This window comes from Crotalus tigris, unplaced genomic scaffold, assembly GCF_016545835.1.
Source record: "Crotalus tigris isolate CLP2741 ecotype Arizona unplaced genomic scaffold, ASM1654583v1 scf7180000017855.1216408, whole genome shotgun sequence".
NCBI lineage: Eukaryota > Metazoa > Chordata > Lepidosauria > Squamata > Viperidae > Crotalus > Crotalus tigris.
In genome coordinates, this window is record NW_024096677.1 from 68,543 (window position 1) to 86,426 (window position 17,884).

The following is a 17,884-nucleotide window of genomic DNA, read 5'->3' on the forward strand; positions in this document are numbered from 1 at the left end:
GACCTGAAGAAAGTATGAGCTCTGTAAGAAAACAATTACAAAGCTTTTTAGGCTTTGCAAAATTTTACTGGCATTTCATATCCTTGTTTGAGCAAATTGGACTCCCCATTACAAATCTGTTAAAGACCAATAGTAGGGACAAGCCGAAACCCAGTCAGCTACTGAAATGGATGGGGGAGTGTCAAGCCACATTTGAAAAACTAGAGGCTTTTTTCTGTGGAGCTGATTTTAAAGCACCCGGATCCAGAGAAAGCTTGTTATTCAGGCTGACACAAGTGACGTGGCTGTGGGGGCAGTCCTGCTTCAGGGGAATGAAGAGGGCCAACTACAACCTTGTGCTTATACTTGTAAAAAACTGTCTGAAACTGAACAGTGGTGGGTGGCCTGGGAGGAAGAAGCCTACGCTGTACGATGGGTGCTCTTGATCTGAAGGCATTTCCCAGAGGGGAGTAAAATATCATTCCAAGTGTGGATGGATCATAAGAACCTTGAAGCTATGAAAACCCTTAAGAAGTTGTTACCTAAACAAGCAAGGTGCTCTCAACATTTCCACCAATTTAATTTTACTATCCATTACCTCCCTGGGGAGAGGAATTTCCTAGCAGATGCCCTATCTAGGATGCCACAATATAATAATGCAAAATTTGAAGTAGTTAAACCATTCCTGATCCCCAAGCAATTAGCAGTGCCTGTCACTACCTGAGCACAAACCAGTGCTACAATGCCAATAGACAAAACAATGTTCCAGGAGTTCAAAAAAGCGCTGGAAACTGATGAGTGGTTACAAGGACATTAGAACTTGTGTTTAATTAAAGACGACCTGGCTTGGGTTGGAGAGAAAATATATGTTCCAGCAACTCTAAGACTGAGAGTAATGCAAGCCGGGCATGATTCAAAAATTGCTGGACATTTTGAGTTCGTCAAAACCCTACATCTGCTTAAAAGGCAGTTTTGGTGGCCTTCTTTGAAAAAGGACATAGAAAACTATGTTGCGAGCTATCCCATATGTGCTGCAGCTAAGCGAAAGCAAGGAAAAATGCCAGGACTTTTACAGCCAATGGCGAGCCCTTCAGCATCCTGGAGAGAGATCTCTATGGACTTTATTGTGGAGCTTCCTGAAAGCGCTGGGAATACAGTTATTTGGGTTGTTACAGACTTGTTTTCTAGACAAGACCATTTCATCCCATGCCCAAAAATCCCAACAGCCAAGACATTAGCTAAGCTCTTTGTGTAGCATATCTGTCGATTCCATGGGGCTCCACAATGCATAATTTCGGACATGGGGGTTCAATTAACTTCCAGGTTCTGAAGAGCTTTTCTGGACCTTTTGGGTTCGTCATGGGTTATCATCTAGACATCATCCTCAAAAAAATGGGGGACAGAGAGACTAAACTCAGTTCTAGAACAATACCTTAGATGCTTTATAAACAATCAACAAGATAATTGGACTGATCTGTTGCCATTTGCTGAAGTCGCATATAATAATGCTATGCACTCGAGTACTGATTACACCCCATTCCAGGTTGCCTATGGCCAAACATTTGTCCCCATTCCGGAACTGCCCGCTAAAGAACCTTTGAACCTTTGCAAGAATGGATCAAATAGTTGCAAAATACCTGGCCAGTGGTATGGAAAGCACTAGATGAAGCCAAAGAAGCCTATAAAGCCCAGGCTGATAAAAAGAGGGTGGAGCAGGAACCTTTTAAAATTGGAGACAGAATCTATCTTTCTACCAAATCTTTGCAATCTTTGCAGCCTTCCAAGAAACTTGGTCCTACGTTTGTTGGCCCTTTCCCCATTAAACACATTATCAATCCAGTAACTGTGGAATTAGAGCTGCCTATGAGCCTAAGACAAATCCATCCTGTCTTTCATTGTTATTTGCTCAAACCTGAGATTACTTCAAATCTTAGACCCTTGGCCCCTCCAGTATCTACACTGGTATGGGTAGAGAGGGAACAACACTTTGAAGTGTGGGACATCCTCGATTCCCGCAAACACCATGGCTCTACTCAATATTTAGTAGCTTGGAAAAATCTTCCCTCTTCTCAGAATGAATGGGTATACAAAAAGCATGTTAGGGCTTCTAAGTTACTAAGTACCCTGATAAGCCTGATTAATGTCGTATTTTATTTGTTTTCTTCCCCTTCCTTTTTATGTCTTTTGCAGGTGGATTACCCATTTTTTACAGGTTCCGTATATATTCTTTCCCTTTGTATATTGTTGAATTTGTAAACCTTCTTTGTGACCTGCCATTCTGTTGGAAGGGGGGGGGTTCACAAGCTAAGAGAGCACCAAGGACCCATATGTCAAGCCCAAGCTACAAATATTCTCTTTTGTTAGTACTACATATGAGCGTCAAACGCTTCAGACAGCTTGCAAATGGGAATAATTTGTCCGCAAGCACACTTCCACCAAAGAACAACTTTTCTTCCTGCATGAATGTCTATGACAGCAGTGTCATAGCTTGTACCAGTGTCAGGTACAAGCTTCCAATCAACTGCACAGCTGGATGGAAAATAGCCCAAGAAAGTGGGCGAAAAATGATATGACTCATGATCACAGATGCACATTTCAGATTAAACAAATATCTGCACACCATAGCAAACATCAAAGAACAGATGGAACAGACCATCACACCAGAGCACATGAGGAGTCTGGCCACTACCATCATGAAAACATCCCACAGACATGCTGGGAAAAGAAAAAAACAAACTGCAAAGCAAACTCCTTAAACTCAATTCCAGAACCAAAGAAACACTAGAGCCTGAATGGGTGGTCAACATGTCCAGCCACCCACTATCCACTGCAGAACACAGGATCTTACAAAAGGGATTCAACTATAATACAGGTGGTGCCAATCACCTAGAATTTTTTGCAACCATAGAAGGGGCATTTAAAATAACTAAACTTTCGACAGAAGTCCAAGAAAACATTAGACAAAGCATCATTCCAGATATCAGAAGAAGACAACTTACAACAGAAGACAAAGCAGCCCTCAGAAACCTAAAAAAGGATCAGACCATCATCATCCTACCTGTAGACAAAGGCTGAACCACAGTTATTATGGACAGAGTACAATACCTACAAAAAGCAAAAGAAATACTGGAGGACAAAAAAAACTGTAAGGACCCACTTCAAAACTTCTTCCCAAGAAAGCAGAATTCTTGGAACAGATTCACCCCAAAAGGAACTTTTATTAGGAGAAGTTGACATAGAAGGCAGGATCTGAGGGTTTCCCACTCAAATCAACAGGTTAAAGGAGCAAAAAGCAAACCCCACCCCAATAGTTCATCCGGTCAGTTCAAATGGACCAATCCTCAGGTGTTAAGTCCACTGTGGGAACGAGGCTGATAAGACTCCATTCCCAAGGTTGTGAAAACATTGTTGGATCTTCAAGGAGGGGATAGTTAGTTCAGTGGAGAGTAGTTCAGGCATCAGATTAAAACTCTGTCCATTGCTACTTGGAACGGAGTGTAGCCAGTGCTTGAGTGTACTGCATTATTATAAGTGACTTCTGCAAACGGAAGCAGGTTGTCTTGTTGATAGTTTATAAAGCATCTTAAGTACTGCTCCAGTACTGCATTTGAACGTTCCGTCCCACCATTCGTCTGAGTAAGATGACTAGATGACAGTCCTTGGGTGGTCTCCAAAAGTTCTAGAAATGCCTTCCAGAACTCTGAAGAGAATTGCACCCCTCTATCAGATATGATCCATTGTGGGGCTCAATGTAGTCAATAAATGTGCTGTATGAATAACTTTGCTAAGGTTTTTGCGGTGGGGATTTTCTGGCATGGGATAAAATGTACTTGTTTAGAAAATAAGCCCGTTACAACCCAAATCATTGTGTATTCCATAGAAATCTTCCTCCAGGGGGCGGATGGGGTAACTACTGTTTGTAACAGTCCTGGGGTTTTCCCCTGTCTCTTTTTGGCTGTTGCACATATTGGGCAGCTAGCCACATAGCTTTCAATGTCTTTTTTTATCGACGGCCACCAAAATTGCCATTTCACTAAAAGGAGGGTATTCACGAACTCAAAATGCCCAGCGGATTTGGAGTCATGGCAAAACTGCGTGAATATCAGTCTTTGGCTTTTTGGAATGTAGCGCTTCCCTCCCACCCATGGTAGTCCATCATTCATGGTGCATAAATTTTTGTGGCTTAGAAACCATTTGTCTTTTTCTAGCACTTTCCTGAATTCCTCTCCAGCTTGGCTTATTAGAGTCTTTGGAGTTTTGGCTTGCACTCGAGTGGTGATTGGTGCCACTAATTGCTTTGATGGCATGAGTGGATTTGTTATCTCTGATTTGGTGCTGTTGTATTGCAGTAACCATGACAGTGTGTCTGCTAGGAAATTTCATTTATCAATTGCATGGACACTGCGGGTGCTCCCTGAAGCCCAAATGGCAGGACTCTGAATTGGAAGCACCCTAAGAGACAATTGAATGCAGTTTTCCATTTGCCCCCCTTTTTAATTCTGACTCTGTAATATGCCTCTCTCAAGTACAACTTTGGAAAGATTTATTTATTTATTTATTTATGAGACTTATATACCGCTTTAAGTGCAAGCACTCTCTAAGCGGTGTACACCAGTAAGCAATGTATATATATATTTACATTGCCCCCAACAATCTGGGTCCTCATTTTACCTACCCCGGAAGGATGGAAGGCTGAGTCAACCTTGAGCCGGTGAGATTTGAACCGCTGACCTGCTGAACACAGTCAGCTAAAGTGGCCTGCAGTACTGCACTCTAACTGCTGCGCCACCTCTTCCCTTTAGACAAATGTGCCAGCATGTCCTTCATCAGAGGGAGGGAGTAGAGGTTACTCTCACTCACTGCATTGAGAGATCTATAATCCACACAGAGGCGAAGAAACCTATCCTTCTTTTCATGAAATAGCATAGGGGCTGCTGTTTTTGACTTTGCTGGCTGGATGAAAACCCTTGCTAAATTTTTCTCTATACATTTTTGTAATTCCTCTAACTCCCACAGGGTCATGGAGGATAATTTTGGTTTAGGTAACTTTGCCCCCAGGAGTATTTCAATAGCACAGTCTGTGGGTTGGTGAGGGGGTAATTCGTCAGTCCTTTCTTCACTGAATACTTCAGCTAGATCTCGATATTCCTCTGGTATGCCTTCCAACTCCCCCTCGCTTGCCGCTGCTGCACTTTCTGGGGTTTTCACCCCCCTTTTGGTCTGGGCTGCCTTCTGGGCATCAATTTCCCCCTTTGGGAATCTCAATTCTCTAATTCTCCAGTCCACCCTCAGGCTCCATTTTGTTAACCATGCCATGCCTAATATGAGTGGGCATTTCATGCCAGGGGCACCATAAATGTTAGAGTCTCTATGTGGTTCCCTATGGTAAGCTGAATGGGTTGCATGGTGAGGGTGGCCAGGATCTCCCCTGCAATGGACCCATCTAATTGGCTGAATGAAATCGGCTTCTTCAGTCTCTTCACCAGGATTCCTAAGTTCCCCATCAGAGTCGGGCAGCGAGTGCACACAGAGTCTATCAGGGCTCTTAATGCAATTTTTCTGGCATCCCTGGGCTAAACAGCTCTACAGTTCTGGTGATGGATGTGATGGGTCCTCTTATCAGAGATTCGTCCTCTTCCAAGGATTGTGAGGGTTCTCCGGTCTGGGTTGGAGTTCTTCCCCCGTGTTTTGATGGGGTTAGGAACTTGACAACCTCCATGCTTTTTATTGCCATTTCCTTCAGCTTCAGCTGGGTTTCCCAGATTTTCCCCCCTGCGGCTCAGTCGAGCTTTCAAACTGGAGTCTTTGAGCAGCATTCGATGGACAGTGACCATCCTTCCCACATTTCAAGCAGCCCATTGACCAGGGAGTAGTGGGAATCTGTTTCGCCAGTTCCCGGGGTGCCTCCACTGGAGATCTTCCCCAGGATCTCCCCAGAGGCCATTGCCTTCTGGCCCGATTGATCTCCACCTCCTCAGACAGGATGTACCAATCATAGAGTAGGTCAGGGTCACCCCGGGGAATGCAGGCATAATGCAGGTTGTTGTTAAGCCCATCTTTGAAATGTCGCACCAGAACTTTGTCTGGCCAAATCAGTTTGCTGGCAAGAGCTTGGAATTCCTCCGTTCCCAAGGTTGTGAAAAAGTTGTTGGGTCTTCTCACCTTCTCTTCCGCAGTGAGAGATAAGCCAGATGGCCGGAGGCATTCTTTTCTCACCCCAGGTTGACATCAAGGGGAAATCAGTTCAAAGACCAAGTACATAGAGGAAGCAGAGAGGATACATTATAGCAGCTAAGTGAAAGGACAAGATATATAGCAATTCCCCAAAGGCCTTCCCCTCCCCCCAGGAGTATGGCAGAACCTGCAGAGGGAAAAAGGAAAAGACCCAAACTCATCAAGTAAAATCCCCCCTACCAAATAAACAGGTTCTGACAGAAACCTACATCCCAATCAACAATAACCAAACACAAAAACTAGACAACCAGATCAAGAGAACCTCAGTGATCTCGCTAGAAAAGGCCAAATTACCAAAGAAGAACAGTGGCAGATGAGAAGCAGCGGACCTATCTTCTCACACTTCACAAATGCCCCAGAATACACAAACTTGGCATACCCATCTGTCCAATTGTATCACTACCAGGGACCCCTACATACAACATTGCAAAGAATTAACAAAAAAGCTTGGGCACCTCAAAGAGGAAGCAAACAGTCCATTAACTCTCCACTATAGTATCTTCAAACAATCAGGAATGTGACTATAGATGAGTCCAAAATCATGGTCTGTTCACGTCTATAGATCCAGAATTAGTCAAAAAATCCATGATTACGTTGCTCCACAGCAATCTGACTTAACCGAATATATGAAGATTAAAACATCCAGGATTATAAATCTCATAAACCTCTGCTTTCAAGATTCTGACTGACCAACTGAACCAATACCTTCGAGACATTCCGATCTTTTAATGTAAAACTTTATTGAGTACATCATTTCGGCACATATCAAGGCAAAACCAGCTCTGGCAAATCCCAGCCCAAACCGTTATAGTAAAAGAATAGAATTTCCCCTCCCATCCATGAACAGGTCACATTGCCCAATTAGGTGCAATTATATTGTTATGAGAAAATGTCTCTGAGTTGGGTCAGGCCCCTGGTGAATTGTCCTTTCTTTATCTTTGTAGGTCGCATTCCATTTCCCCATACTCCCCCCAGGTTTATTGGCAAGCTAAGAAGCAATAATTGTTGCAACAGCAAAGCAAGCTTCAAGTTTGACATCTGCTTACTGTAACTACTAATTTTATGGACAAATTTACCAACAAATTAAAGGGACACCTATGGGATCACTGCTTTCAGGACTTATAGGAGAGGTTGTCATGCAACATCTAGAAACCATAATACTTCCACAAATACAACTGAAAATATGGATCACATAAAAAAGGACCAATTAGAGAACACCCACAGAAGTATCAACAGCATTTTTAAAGGAATCCAGTTTACTAGAAAAGAAGAAAACATCAACTTGCTACCTTTCCTGGACATTCTATTAAGCAGAGACCACAATGGCAAACTAGAAAAGCAAGTCTACAGAAAAACCACCCATACTTACCAGGTGGTCCATTACCAAAGCAACAACCCAACCTTCCAAAAGAGATACTGCATTAGGACTTTATTAAAACAAGCCCAAACACACTGCAGCAACCTGAAACAGCAGAAAAAGGAAAGATATTAAACATATTCCAACAAAAAGCAACTTTATCAAAAAGTCACTGGCCACTCAACCCAACACAACCAAGACAAACCCTAAAAAGAATTACACTGCCATACATCAAGAATATCTCAGAAACCTCTAACTGACTCTTACAACCACATGGAATCAGCATAGCACACAAGTGAATTAAAGCCCTTCAAAACATCATAAGCAGACCAAAAGATCCAACAATCCCAGAAGAAAAAACAGGAGTCATCTACAACATACAATGTAAGGACTGCAAAAACCACTATGTAGAACTAACAGGCAGAAGATTGGCAGAACACATCCATGAACATCAACTAGCAGTCAGAAGACATGATGAAAATTCTTTAATTTCACAACATATAGACAGATTTAACCATAGTTTCAATTGGGAAAATGTGACCATCCTAGACCAAGCCAAATCCAAAAATGCCAGGGAATTTCTAGAAGTCTGGCACTGACAAATCAGCCATCATAGATATTAACAACATCTATAGACTATGCAAAAGAGACTATCACCTAATCCAAAAAAGAATAAGAAGACCCAAGCACCTCTCCACTAGCAATCAGCATCCAGATCAGCACAGATTAACTCCAAGGTTAACATCAGACCAACAATCAGACCTAATCAAGAAGCTGCCAAAAAGCCAACAGTAAACAGCCCAAGTAAAGAAGCTGTAAGACCATCAACACTGACAAGGCAAGCCACCAGAATATAAACTGACAGCAAACAGCACTCCTTACTAGCACTGATGATGCTACCTAGTTTGGATAATGAAATGTCTGCAAGAAAACAAGCAAGCTCAGAGAGCATCAAGGAACCCTCATTTGTATGACTAGTACAGCTGACCACTTTTTAGTACTCCCACAATGTAAGATTTCCCTTTGTTGAAGGATCAGGGTTTATCAATTATTTTGCAGTCCAAGTTATTATAAGCCTGAGACAAAACGAATTCCCAATGAATCTGAATTGCAATTGATGTGTAAAATAATAAAAGAAACATCTCCCATATGTCTTATTGCTATAATCATTGTAGATTTTAGAAAGAGCCGGCATAGTCATACTCCACTCAGTATCAAGGATGCAGCTGTAGAGGTGGTCAACAGTATTAAGTATCTGGGTGTTCAGATAACTAATAATCTGAATTGGTCTTTCCACACATCATCCTTAGTGAAATGTGCAAACCAGCATCTGCATTTCCTGCATCAGATGAGGAAAGCACATCTTTCTCCTTCTGTCTTGGCCACTTTTTACAGAGGCACGATTGAAAGCATTTTAACAAACTGTATCGCTGTCTGGTTTGGTGGCACCAGTGCCTCAGATAGAAAGTCCATATAGAGAGTGGTAAGGACAGACTTGAAGATCATAGGAAGCTCACTCCCTGGTATTCAGGATGCTGCTTATAAGTGCTATGTGCTTAGAGCTCAAAGCATTGTTAGAGACCCCACACACCCACTTTACAGTCTGTTTCTGTTGCTCTCCTCTGAGAGGAGGTTTCAAAGTATTTCTAGCAGGACTACTCGATTCTGTAATAGTTTTGTTCCCTATGCCATCCGTCTGGTAAACTCGCAAGATTCGTGTTTCTCGCCATGCACATGTATACATAACCCGAACTAGACTGTTGTTTCTCTGTGTCATATAATATATGTGGGTACATGCATATTTATTTATTTATTTATTTTTGTCATATTTATGTAGTGTATATCAGAGATGGGGCGTTGTCTTACCTGAACGCTTTTTCTCAGCACGGAGATGGAGAATCCACCAATGGGTTTAGACTGTGTTCCTGTCCAATCAGATCAAGTCAGCCAAAGTTGCCATGCCTCTCCTGGGCTAGAAGGTCCCAGTCTTGACGAAGGCGAAGCCATGACTGACAGCAAGACGTGTTGGCTCATAAATGTAAAGCTAGGCCTAATAATCTGCTAGGGTGGGAGTGGATTCTCCATCTCCATGCTGAGAAAAGGCGTTCAGATAAGACAATGCCCCTTCTCCAGCACTGGAGATGGAGAATCCACCAATGGGACATACCAAAGCTAATTGTCCCTAAGGGAGGGAATCAGACCTGCCCAGTGAGGCACTTTGGGATAGTACCTGTTGCAGAACCCTCCTGCCAAAGGACGCCTCCTCCAAGGCGAACCTGTCGATTTTGTAATGCCTAATGAAGGGTGATGGAGAGGACCATGTGGCCACTCTGCAAATGTTTTCAATGAACGCTTGAGTAGCCCAGGCTGCAGAAGTAGCCACACTATGGGTGGAATGGGCCATGATGCGCCCTGGAACCAGCACTGAATCCACCCTATACGCCTCTGCAATACAAGCCCTGATCCACCTGCCAATCGTGGAGGACGACACTTTCCTGCCCCTGGAAGGAGGATGATATGAAACGAAAAGGGCTTCGGTAGAGCGGAAGACAGCTGTCTGCGAGATATAATAACGAAGTGCTCTGCGGACATCCAGAAGATGCCACTGCCATTCCAGATCATGTGAGGGATTAGGACAGAAATCTGGTAACACAATTTCTTGAGTCCTGTGAAATAAGGAATTTGCCTTTGGAACAAAGGTCGGATCAAGACGAAGGACCACTTGGTCACGGTGAAAGATACACAAATCATCTCTAGTGGAGAGAGCGGCTAGTTTGGAAATCTGCCACATGGAGGTGATAGCCACTAAAAAGGCTACTTTGAGTGATAAGAATCTCAACTCACATGTTTTGAGGGGTTCAAAGGGCGGATTGGTAAGAGCCCGCAATACTCTCGGTAATTCCCAGGAGGGATATCTGTGGACTACAGGAGACTTGGTGTTGGTAGCACCCTTGATGAATGATCGGATCAAGGATGGTGACCCAGGGAAGTTGCAGATTCGCATGTAAGGATGGTGGACAAAGCAGCAATCTGTCTGAGTAGTGTGTTTGGAGCCAGACCCCTCTCCAGACCCTCCAGGAGGTAGTCCAATATGTGAGGAATTGTCAGATCTGACAATGTCAGGTGGTGCCTTGAGCACCATGAACAGAAATTTCTCCACGTGGCCTCATAAATCCGATTGGTAGAGGCCCGACGGGAGGCCTGGATTATAGAAATGACTCCAGACGAGCAGTGCTCCTGAGCTAAAACTGAGCTCTCAAGTGCCATACGGCTAACAGTAGCCATTGTGGGTCTGGATGAAGTAGTGTCCCTTGACTGAGCGAGACCCTGTCCAGAGGAATCCTCCACAGATCCGCTAATGAGAGGTTCACTAAGTCGGCGAACCACGGTCTCTGAGGCCAGTACGGTGCCACTAGGAGAACTTCCGCCCTTTCTCTAAGGATCTTGCATATGACCGCCAGGAGAAGGGAGAGAGGAGGGAAGGCGTAAAGTAAACCCTCCGGCCACGGACTCCGTAGAGCGTCCGTGCACTCTGCCCCCGGGCATGGGAAACGGGAGAAGAACCTCAGTACCTGAGTGTTTGACAGGGAGGCGAAGAGGTCTAGAATTGGAAGTCCGAATCTGTGGGATATTTCCCTGAAAATTCTCGGGTGCAGGCACCACTCTGAGTGGTTTACCGTCATTCTGCTGAGGAGATCTGCTTGAGTGTTTGCCTCCCCTGATATGTGATCTGCCTTGATGGAGGCCAGATTTGCCTCCGCCCAAGAACCCAGAAGGAGAGCCTCAGTAAGGAGGGCACGGGATCGAGTGCCCCCTTGCCGATTCACATGGGCCTTGGCCGCAATGTTGTCCGTGAGGACCAGTATGTGACGTTTCGCTACCGAGTTGTGAAAGTGTCGAAGGGCCAGGTGTATGGCCCTGAGCTCCAACCAGCTTATATTGTGTCGAAGGTTGGACCGGGACTAATGGCCTTGGGCCCACTGTGATTGTAGGTGCGCACCCCAACCAAATAGACTGGCGTTGGTTGTCAGAGTTATTCGGTCCAGTTCCTTGAATGAGGACCCTCTGAGTATGGCCAATGAGAGCCACCCATCTGAGGGAGAGCGACACTCTGAGTGGAATTCGCACTTTCCGAATTGACGGTTCTGTCTCTGGAAAGGGAGCAGAAACCACTGAAGTGTCCTGGAATGGAGCCTGGCCCAAGGAACGATGGCAATGGCTGATATCAATTTCCCCAGTAATTGGGAGAGACTTGCTATTGTTGCCATGCCGCTCCCGCATATTTGTAGGACCAACTGACATATGCTGTCCCGACGTTCTTGGGATAGAAAGACACGACAGTCGACCGTGTCTATGATGGCCCCTAGGTGTAATAGCAAGTGACAAGTGACTCTTTGAAAAATTCACTGAAAACCCGTGATTTTGGAGAAGGTTGATTACCCTTTCTAGATCCGTCAGAGCAGCTTGTCCTCATGATGACTGAATCAGAATGTTATCCAGGTAACACTGGATCCTGACAGGCACCATCTGGAGGTGAGCTGCTAGCACAGCGAGGACCTTGGTAAAAACCCTTGGGGCCGAGGATAGACCGAAAGGTAACACCCTGTAATGGTAGTGTCTGCCCCTGTAAGCAAACTGTAGAAACCAGCGGTGGCTGAGAGAGATGGGGATGTGAAGATAAGCTTCTGGGAGATCTACGGACATCAGAAACTCTCCTCTTCTTATGCTTCCGAGAATTGACTGGAGCATTTGCATCTTGAATTTTCTGTAAACAAGATGCCGGTTCAGTCTTTTTAGATCTAGGATTGCTCTCCATCCTCCCGAGGCTTTGGGAATGACGAAGAGGATGGGGTAGAATCCCCGACCTCTCTGATCCAACGGTACCGGTTCTATGGCCCTTATGTTTACGAGATGCTGAATGGCCTGTTGCATCAACCTTTTCTTTGTGAGATTCCTTAATTGGGGACAAGAGAGGAAGTGTTTCGGAGGGTAGGTGAGGAATTCTAGGGAGAGCTCATGACGAACCATGTTCAACACCCATACGTCTGTGGTGGTGACCTCCCACTGGCTGGCAAAGAGAGAAAGTCTACCGCCTATGGGAGAGACCGCCGGAGAGTCATCTGGAACGATGGAAAGGCCAACCGCTCCCACAAAAGGGCCGTTTGCCCTGAAATTGTTGTCTGGGCTTAGAGCCCATTCTGTCTGATTGTCTGTCCTGTCTAACAGGAAAGGAGCGGGGCAGACAGGAATAATCCTAGTCCCTGAACAAAAGGACTGCCTCCGTGAGTATGTGTTGGATCTTTTGTCCGGACGTTTAATAAGGTGATTGAGGACCTTACGCTTATCCTTATTCTCTGTAAGGTAAGGATCTAAAGCTTCGCCAAACAGCTTCCCTCCCGGTAAGGGGCTGCGGACAGGCACCATTTGGACCTGGTGTCTGCATGCCAGTGTTTCAGCCAAAGCATATGACGTCCAGTAATGTTGGAAGCCATGGCCCTGGCTGAAAATCTGGCCACCTGCAGTGTTGCATCGGAAGCATATTCCGTTGCTGCCACCAATTTGCTCAAATTGCAAATTTTATCACTGCCACTCAGGATGGGAAGGGTACCCGGGGATTCTCACTGTTTCCTGATCGCATTCAGAAACATAGAAGGACATGGTATGCAGTGTTGTGTGGTTACCAGTTCAATGAAGTTCGGATCCGCCTCCGAGTCCGGAGCTGCAGTCGAATTTGATGTAGAAGGCTCGGGACCAAGATGGGCCGTGGAAGTGGCCTTTCGGAGCAAGGGAACAAAATGAGATGAATTAAAGAGACCCATAAAGGATGGCATTTCAGGAGGTTTATCCTCCTGATCCGACATCGGAATCCCCACATCATACTCACGAAAGGATGAACCCTCAGAGTAAGAAGATTGTGAAGGTGAAGTAGGTGCACCATATGCCTCCGTCATTGGCTGGTAAGGGAGAAACCGAGGTAGCCCTAGGTACCTGAGATCTAGCCTGAAAGGCACGCTCTACCACCTGAGCAATCAACTCATTTAGACGGTCCTCAGTGGGCAGAGGGACCGGCTCTGGTAGTCTGAGTCCAGACGCTGTGAGGGTAAAAGTGACTTCTGGGGTGGACTGCAGAGTCCGCTGAGCCACAGGCTGCAAGATGTGTTCTCGATGAGATGAATCACTGGTAGAGTGATAAAGACTGTGTCTCCTGTGGACCAGATTCCCAGAGGGGAAGTGGAGGGTCCCATGGTAAATCAAATGAAGGAACTTCAGCCTGAGTGGTTTCAGTCCTGGTCTGTTCTTGGGCTTTAGAGAATACCCTCTCTAATGCCCGGTGTCTCCTACTGGCCTGTCTTTCCTCCTTTTTAGATGTTTTTCCTGCAGATCTAGCCTTGGTTTTAGCCTTGGCTGAAATCTTACCTGTCACCTCTTGGTTGGAAGATTTCTGTTGTTTAGAGGCTGATGAAAGAGGTGAAAGTCCCTTCTTGGAAGAGCCAGATTCTTCCATCTTTGTGGATTATCATAGAAGCACGATTGGGTACTCCTGGTATCCAGAGGCAGCTGTTTGTCTACTCTGGATAAACACAGGAGCATGATAGGGTACCTCTGGAATCCAGAGACAGCTGTTATTGTCTACTTGGATAATCACAGATGCACGATAGGGTACACCTGGTATCCAAGGACAGTTAATTTGTGGATAGCACAGGTGCACGATAGGGTACACCTGGTATCCAAAGATTGCCAATTAGTGGATAACACAGGTGCACGATGGGGTACACCTGGTATCCAGGGACTACTAATTTATGGATAACACAGGTCCATGATAGGGTACACCTGATATCCAAGGACTGCTGATATATCGTTTAACACAGGTACACAGGTACACAGGAGCATGATAGGGTACCTCTGGAATCCAGAGACAGCTGTTATTGTCTACTTGGATAATCACAGATGCACGATAGGGTACACCTGGTAACCAATGACTATTAATTTGTAGATAACACAGGTGCACGATGAGGTACACCTGGTATCCAGGGACTACCAATTAATGGATAACACAGGTGCACGATAGGGTACACCTGGAATCCAGAAACTGCTATTTTGTGGGTAAACCCAGATGCACGAAAAGGTACACCTGGAATTCAATGCTGCTATACAGGGAGAGTCCAGGACCTACTGTGTATGTAAATAATACTGAGTGTATATGAGGAGACACCAGTTCAAATTCTGCTAGAACAGTGGTTCTCAACCTGTGGGTCAGGACCCCATTTGGGGTCGAACGACCATTTCACGGGGGTCGTCAAACAACGCAGTCCGCCAGTTTTTTCCCCTTTTCCTTAGCTGTGCTACTCCCTTTTATTCTATTGGCTTTTGAAAGCCAATAGAATACTCTCTTGAATAGAGTCTAATTCTATTGGTTTTCAAAAGTCAATAGGAATTGTCCAGGCTGTCTCTGCCCTGCTGAGCCCGCCAAAAGTCCCCTTCTGCAAATGGTGCTGCACCAGTTGAGTAGTCCTCGACTTACAATCGGTTGAATAGTCCTCGACTTACGACCAGTTGGGGGTCGCGGCATTAAAAAGGTTGAGAACCACTGTGCTAGAAGGAGAATGTTACTAACTGAATAACTGTTTTGAAAAAGGATTCAGTGCAGGCTCCAACAAAAAAAAACGTTAATCATGAAAAGAACTGTTAGTTCTCAAAATGGATTCAAGATGGCTGCCGATGTGAAAATGAAACTCACTGAGACTGTTCAACAATAGAGAATGGTGTTCATATCCACAAAATGGCGGACACAATTCTTAATAATTATTTTGCCACCACTATACATCTCTGAGCCTCCCTATAGGATCCAGAGAACTCCTCCAATGAGAAAAACACTAAAGAACTTCAACGGAGCAGTCAAAGCCTCCAAAAAGCAAATGGAGCTCGCCTGCATCTGCCACACTGCTTAGCCGCCTAATTGAACCATCAGCCAGCTGATTCGATGAAAAAAAACCCCTTCGGAGCAGCGTGTGCTCAGCCAGCAACAGGGGCTGCAATAGGGAAGCGACGATCCCTCAGCCTCCCAGAACAGCAAGGACAGCCTGTAAATAACGAAAAAAGACAAAAAACCCCAGCGTTTTAAACTGCTGATAAGCCTGCCTGCTGATTAGCACTTCCACCCCACCCCCCTTGAATCGTAATTCTTGGAGCTGCGTTCCAGACCCCAATCAGGGAAGGAAACTAAAGCAAAATAGAAAGGACAACTATAGTTGTTCCTGGAGAAATTATTAAATGGAACTGAATTTAATAGGAATCCAACAGAGAAGGTTAGAGAGGATAGAAGAAAACGAAACTGAAAGACAACGAAACGTAGAAAGAGAAGCTGATCCCAGCCTCACTTTAAGATTAAGAGGGGAAGGAGGGGGATTGAAATAAACAGCAATCTAACCCTAGTGCTGAGCCCAGCACTGATCAGAAAACTATTTAAAGTCAAGGAAAGATGGAAAATCCACCAATGAAGACTATACCTGCCTAAGAGCCAAACTTGCACGTCTGTTCATGACCAAGATCAAGTCAAGACTGGGACCTTCTAGCCCAGGAGAGGCGTGACAACTTTGGCTGACTTGATCTGATTGGGCAGGAACACAATCTAAATCCATTGGTGGATTCTCCATCTCCAGTGCTGGAGAAGGTGACCCTTTGAAAGCTGTATGCAACAAAATTTCATTTTAATGTATGCCGATTAGTATATATTCAAAGTGACAATAAAGTTAATATTCTATTATATTGTAATCCATGGGTCATCAGAAACAGAAAAACTAAAAATGCAATTTTAGTTTATAGTTGCAAATAGGTTTCAAATGTAACTTACAGTTGTCCATCCAAAATATTATAGGTGGTGGTAACCCTGCTGGTGGCCTGCAGGGAAGAATTGCATATTGACCTTCAGTAATTCTTACTGGAACTAGCTTTTCTTTAGTCCACAAAGGAGATCCTACACGGAACACAAAATACCGTCATTTAATCTTAGAATGAAAAGAAATAACCAGGAAAGAAAAATACTGTTATATAGTATAAATGTCAGACAAAATGAAAATTGTATTTAATTTTTAAATACAAGTTAACAAACAAAATGGTATTCTTTCTTAGGTAGGATTTTGATTTTGCTGAGTGTTATAACCTGAAAGCAAGCATTTCAAACATAGAGGGAAAACTATTTGCAAGAACTGAAGAGAAATAAAAGTTTCATTAATATTAAACTTACGGGATGCTCTTATAACAATATTATTGGAAATTGCTGCTCCAAGCACATTTCTTGCTGTACACTGATAGATGCCTTCATATAATTCTGCTTTTCCTCCACTTTCTTCATTAATAATATTTATTAAAAGAGTCCCTGAGTGAGGCTTCATTCTTATTCGTGGATCTTTTTCTATATCAAAGTGAGTTCCATTACGTGTCCATGAAAAGCTATCAATAAAATAAAAACACTGAAAAAGTTCTTTATTAAAAAACCACTTGTTTTAAGAGAATGTATAAGTTATAACAGTATAAAGCCAATATAAATAATAATAATAATAATAGTAGTAGTAGTAGTAGTAGTAGTAGTAGTAGTAGTAGTAGTAGGATAGCCAATTAAACATGTGAGAAGCAAAGATAACAATTTTCTTAAAACACTTATCTCTATTTAATCCTTTTTACTTTTCTTTTCATTTTCTCAAATAACAAAAAAGTTGATTATGGGCCACCACATAGACTTCCATATCTTGAAGGCTTATAAACTGGTTCATAATCATTGATATATCTGATTAAAGAGTAAAAATTCTTAAGAAATTTGTTATATTCTTATTATTACAATAGTTTGCCTCTTCAGAAACTTTGTGATTCTTCTACTAAGATATCAATCCTTTTTCCTGGAATTCATATATTCTTTTCAGAATTACTTTGTCTTCTCCTCTGACATTTGTAATTTATCCACTCTAATTAGGAAGTTATAGTTTCTTAACTTCTTTATTTTTAAAGTAAGTAGAATCACCCCTTACCGCCTGCTATTTATAAATTGTGAAAAGGAAAACCTTTGAATTTTTTTTAGCATACTATATTTTTAGCAAAGTAAAATTAAAAATAATGAACATGCTGTGTAATTTTTTTTACATATACAGTAGGACAGTATATGGTATGACCTGATTAACTGCTTTCTCCATATACAGCAGCTACATCATTAAGATGCACTTGGGATGATGCTTATTTGCTCTAAATTATAACACAACTTAAGAAAGCATGTTCTCAATGCTCATATCCCAAGTATGATTGAACAGAGATAAATTTTAGATA

The 17,884-nt window shown here is 43.5% G+C and overlaps 1 protein-coding gene across 8 annotated transcripts in view; it reads right to left on the reverse strand.

Annotated features, from left to right (window-relative positions):
* Window positions 1-17,884, reverse strand: part of NRCAM (neuronal cell adhesion molecule) — a 96,617-nt gene that overhangs the window by 61,954 nt on the left and 16,779 nt on the right. For all 8 annotated transcript variants that reach the window (XM_039343473.1, XM_039343472.1, XM_039343467.1 and 5 more), the window contains 2 exons: window positions 16,815-17,020; window positions 16,422-16,544 (listed from right to left, as the gene is read on the reverse strand). In XM_039343473.1, the coding sequence (XP_039199407.1) occupies window positions 16,422-16,544; window positions 16,815-17,020 (329 nt within the window). The remainder of the gene's footprint in view (window positions 1-16,421; window positions 16,545-16,814; window positions 17,021-17,884) is intronic.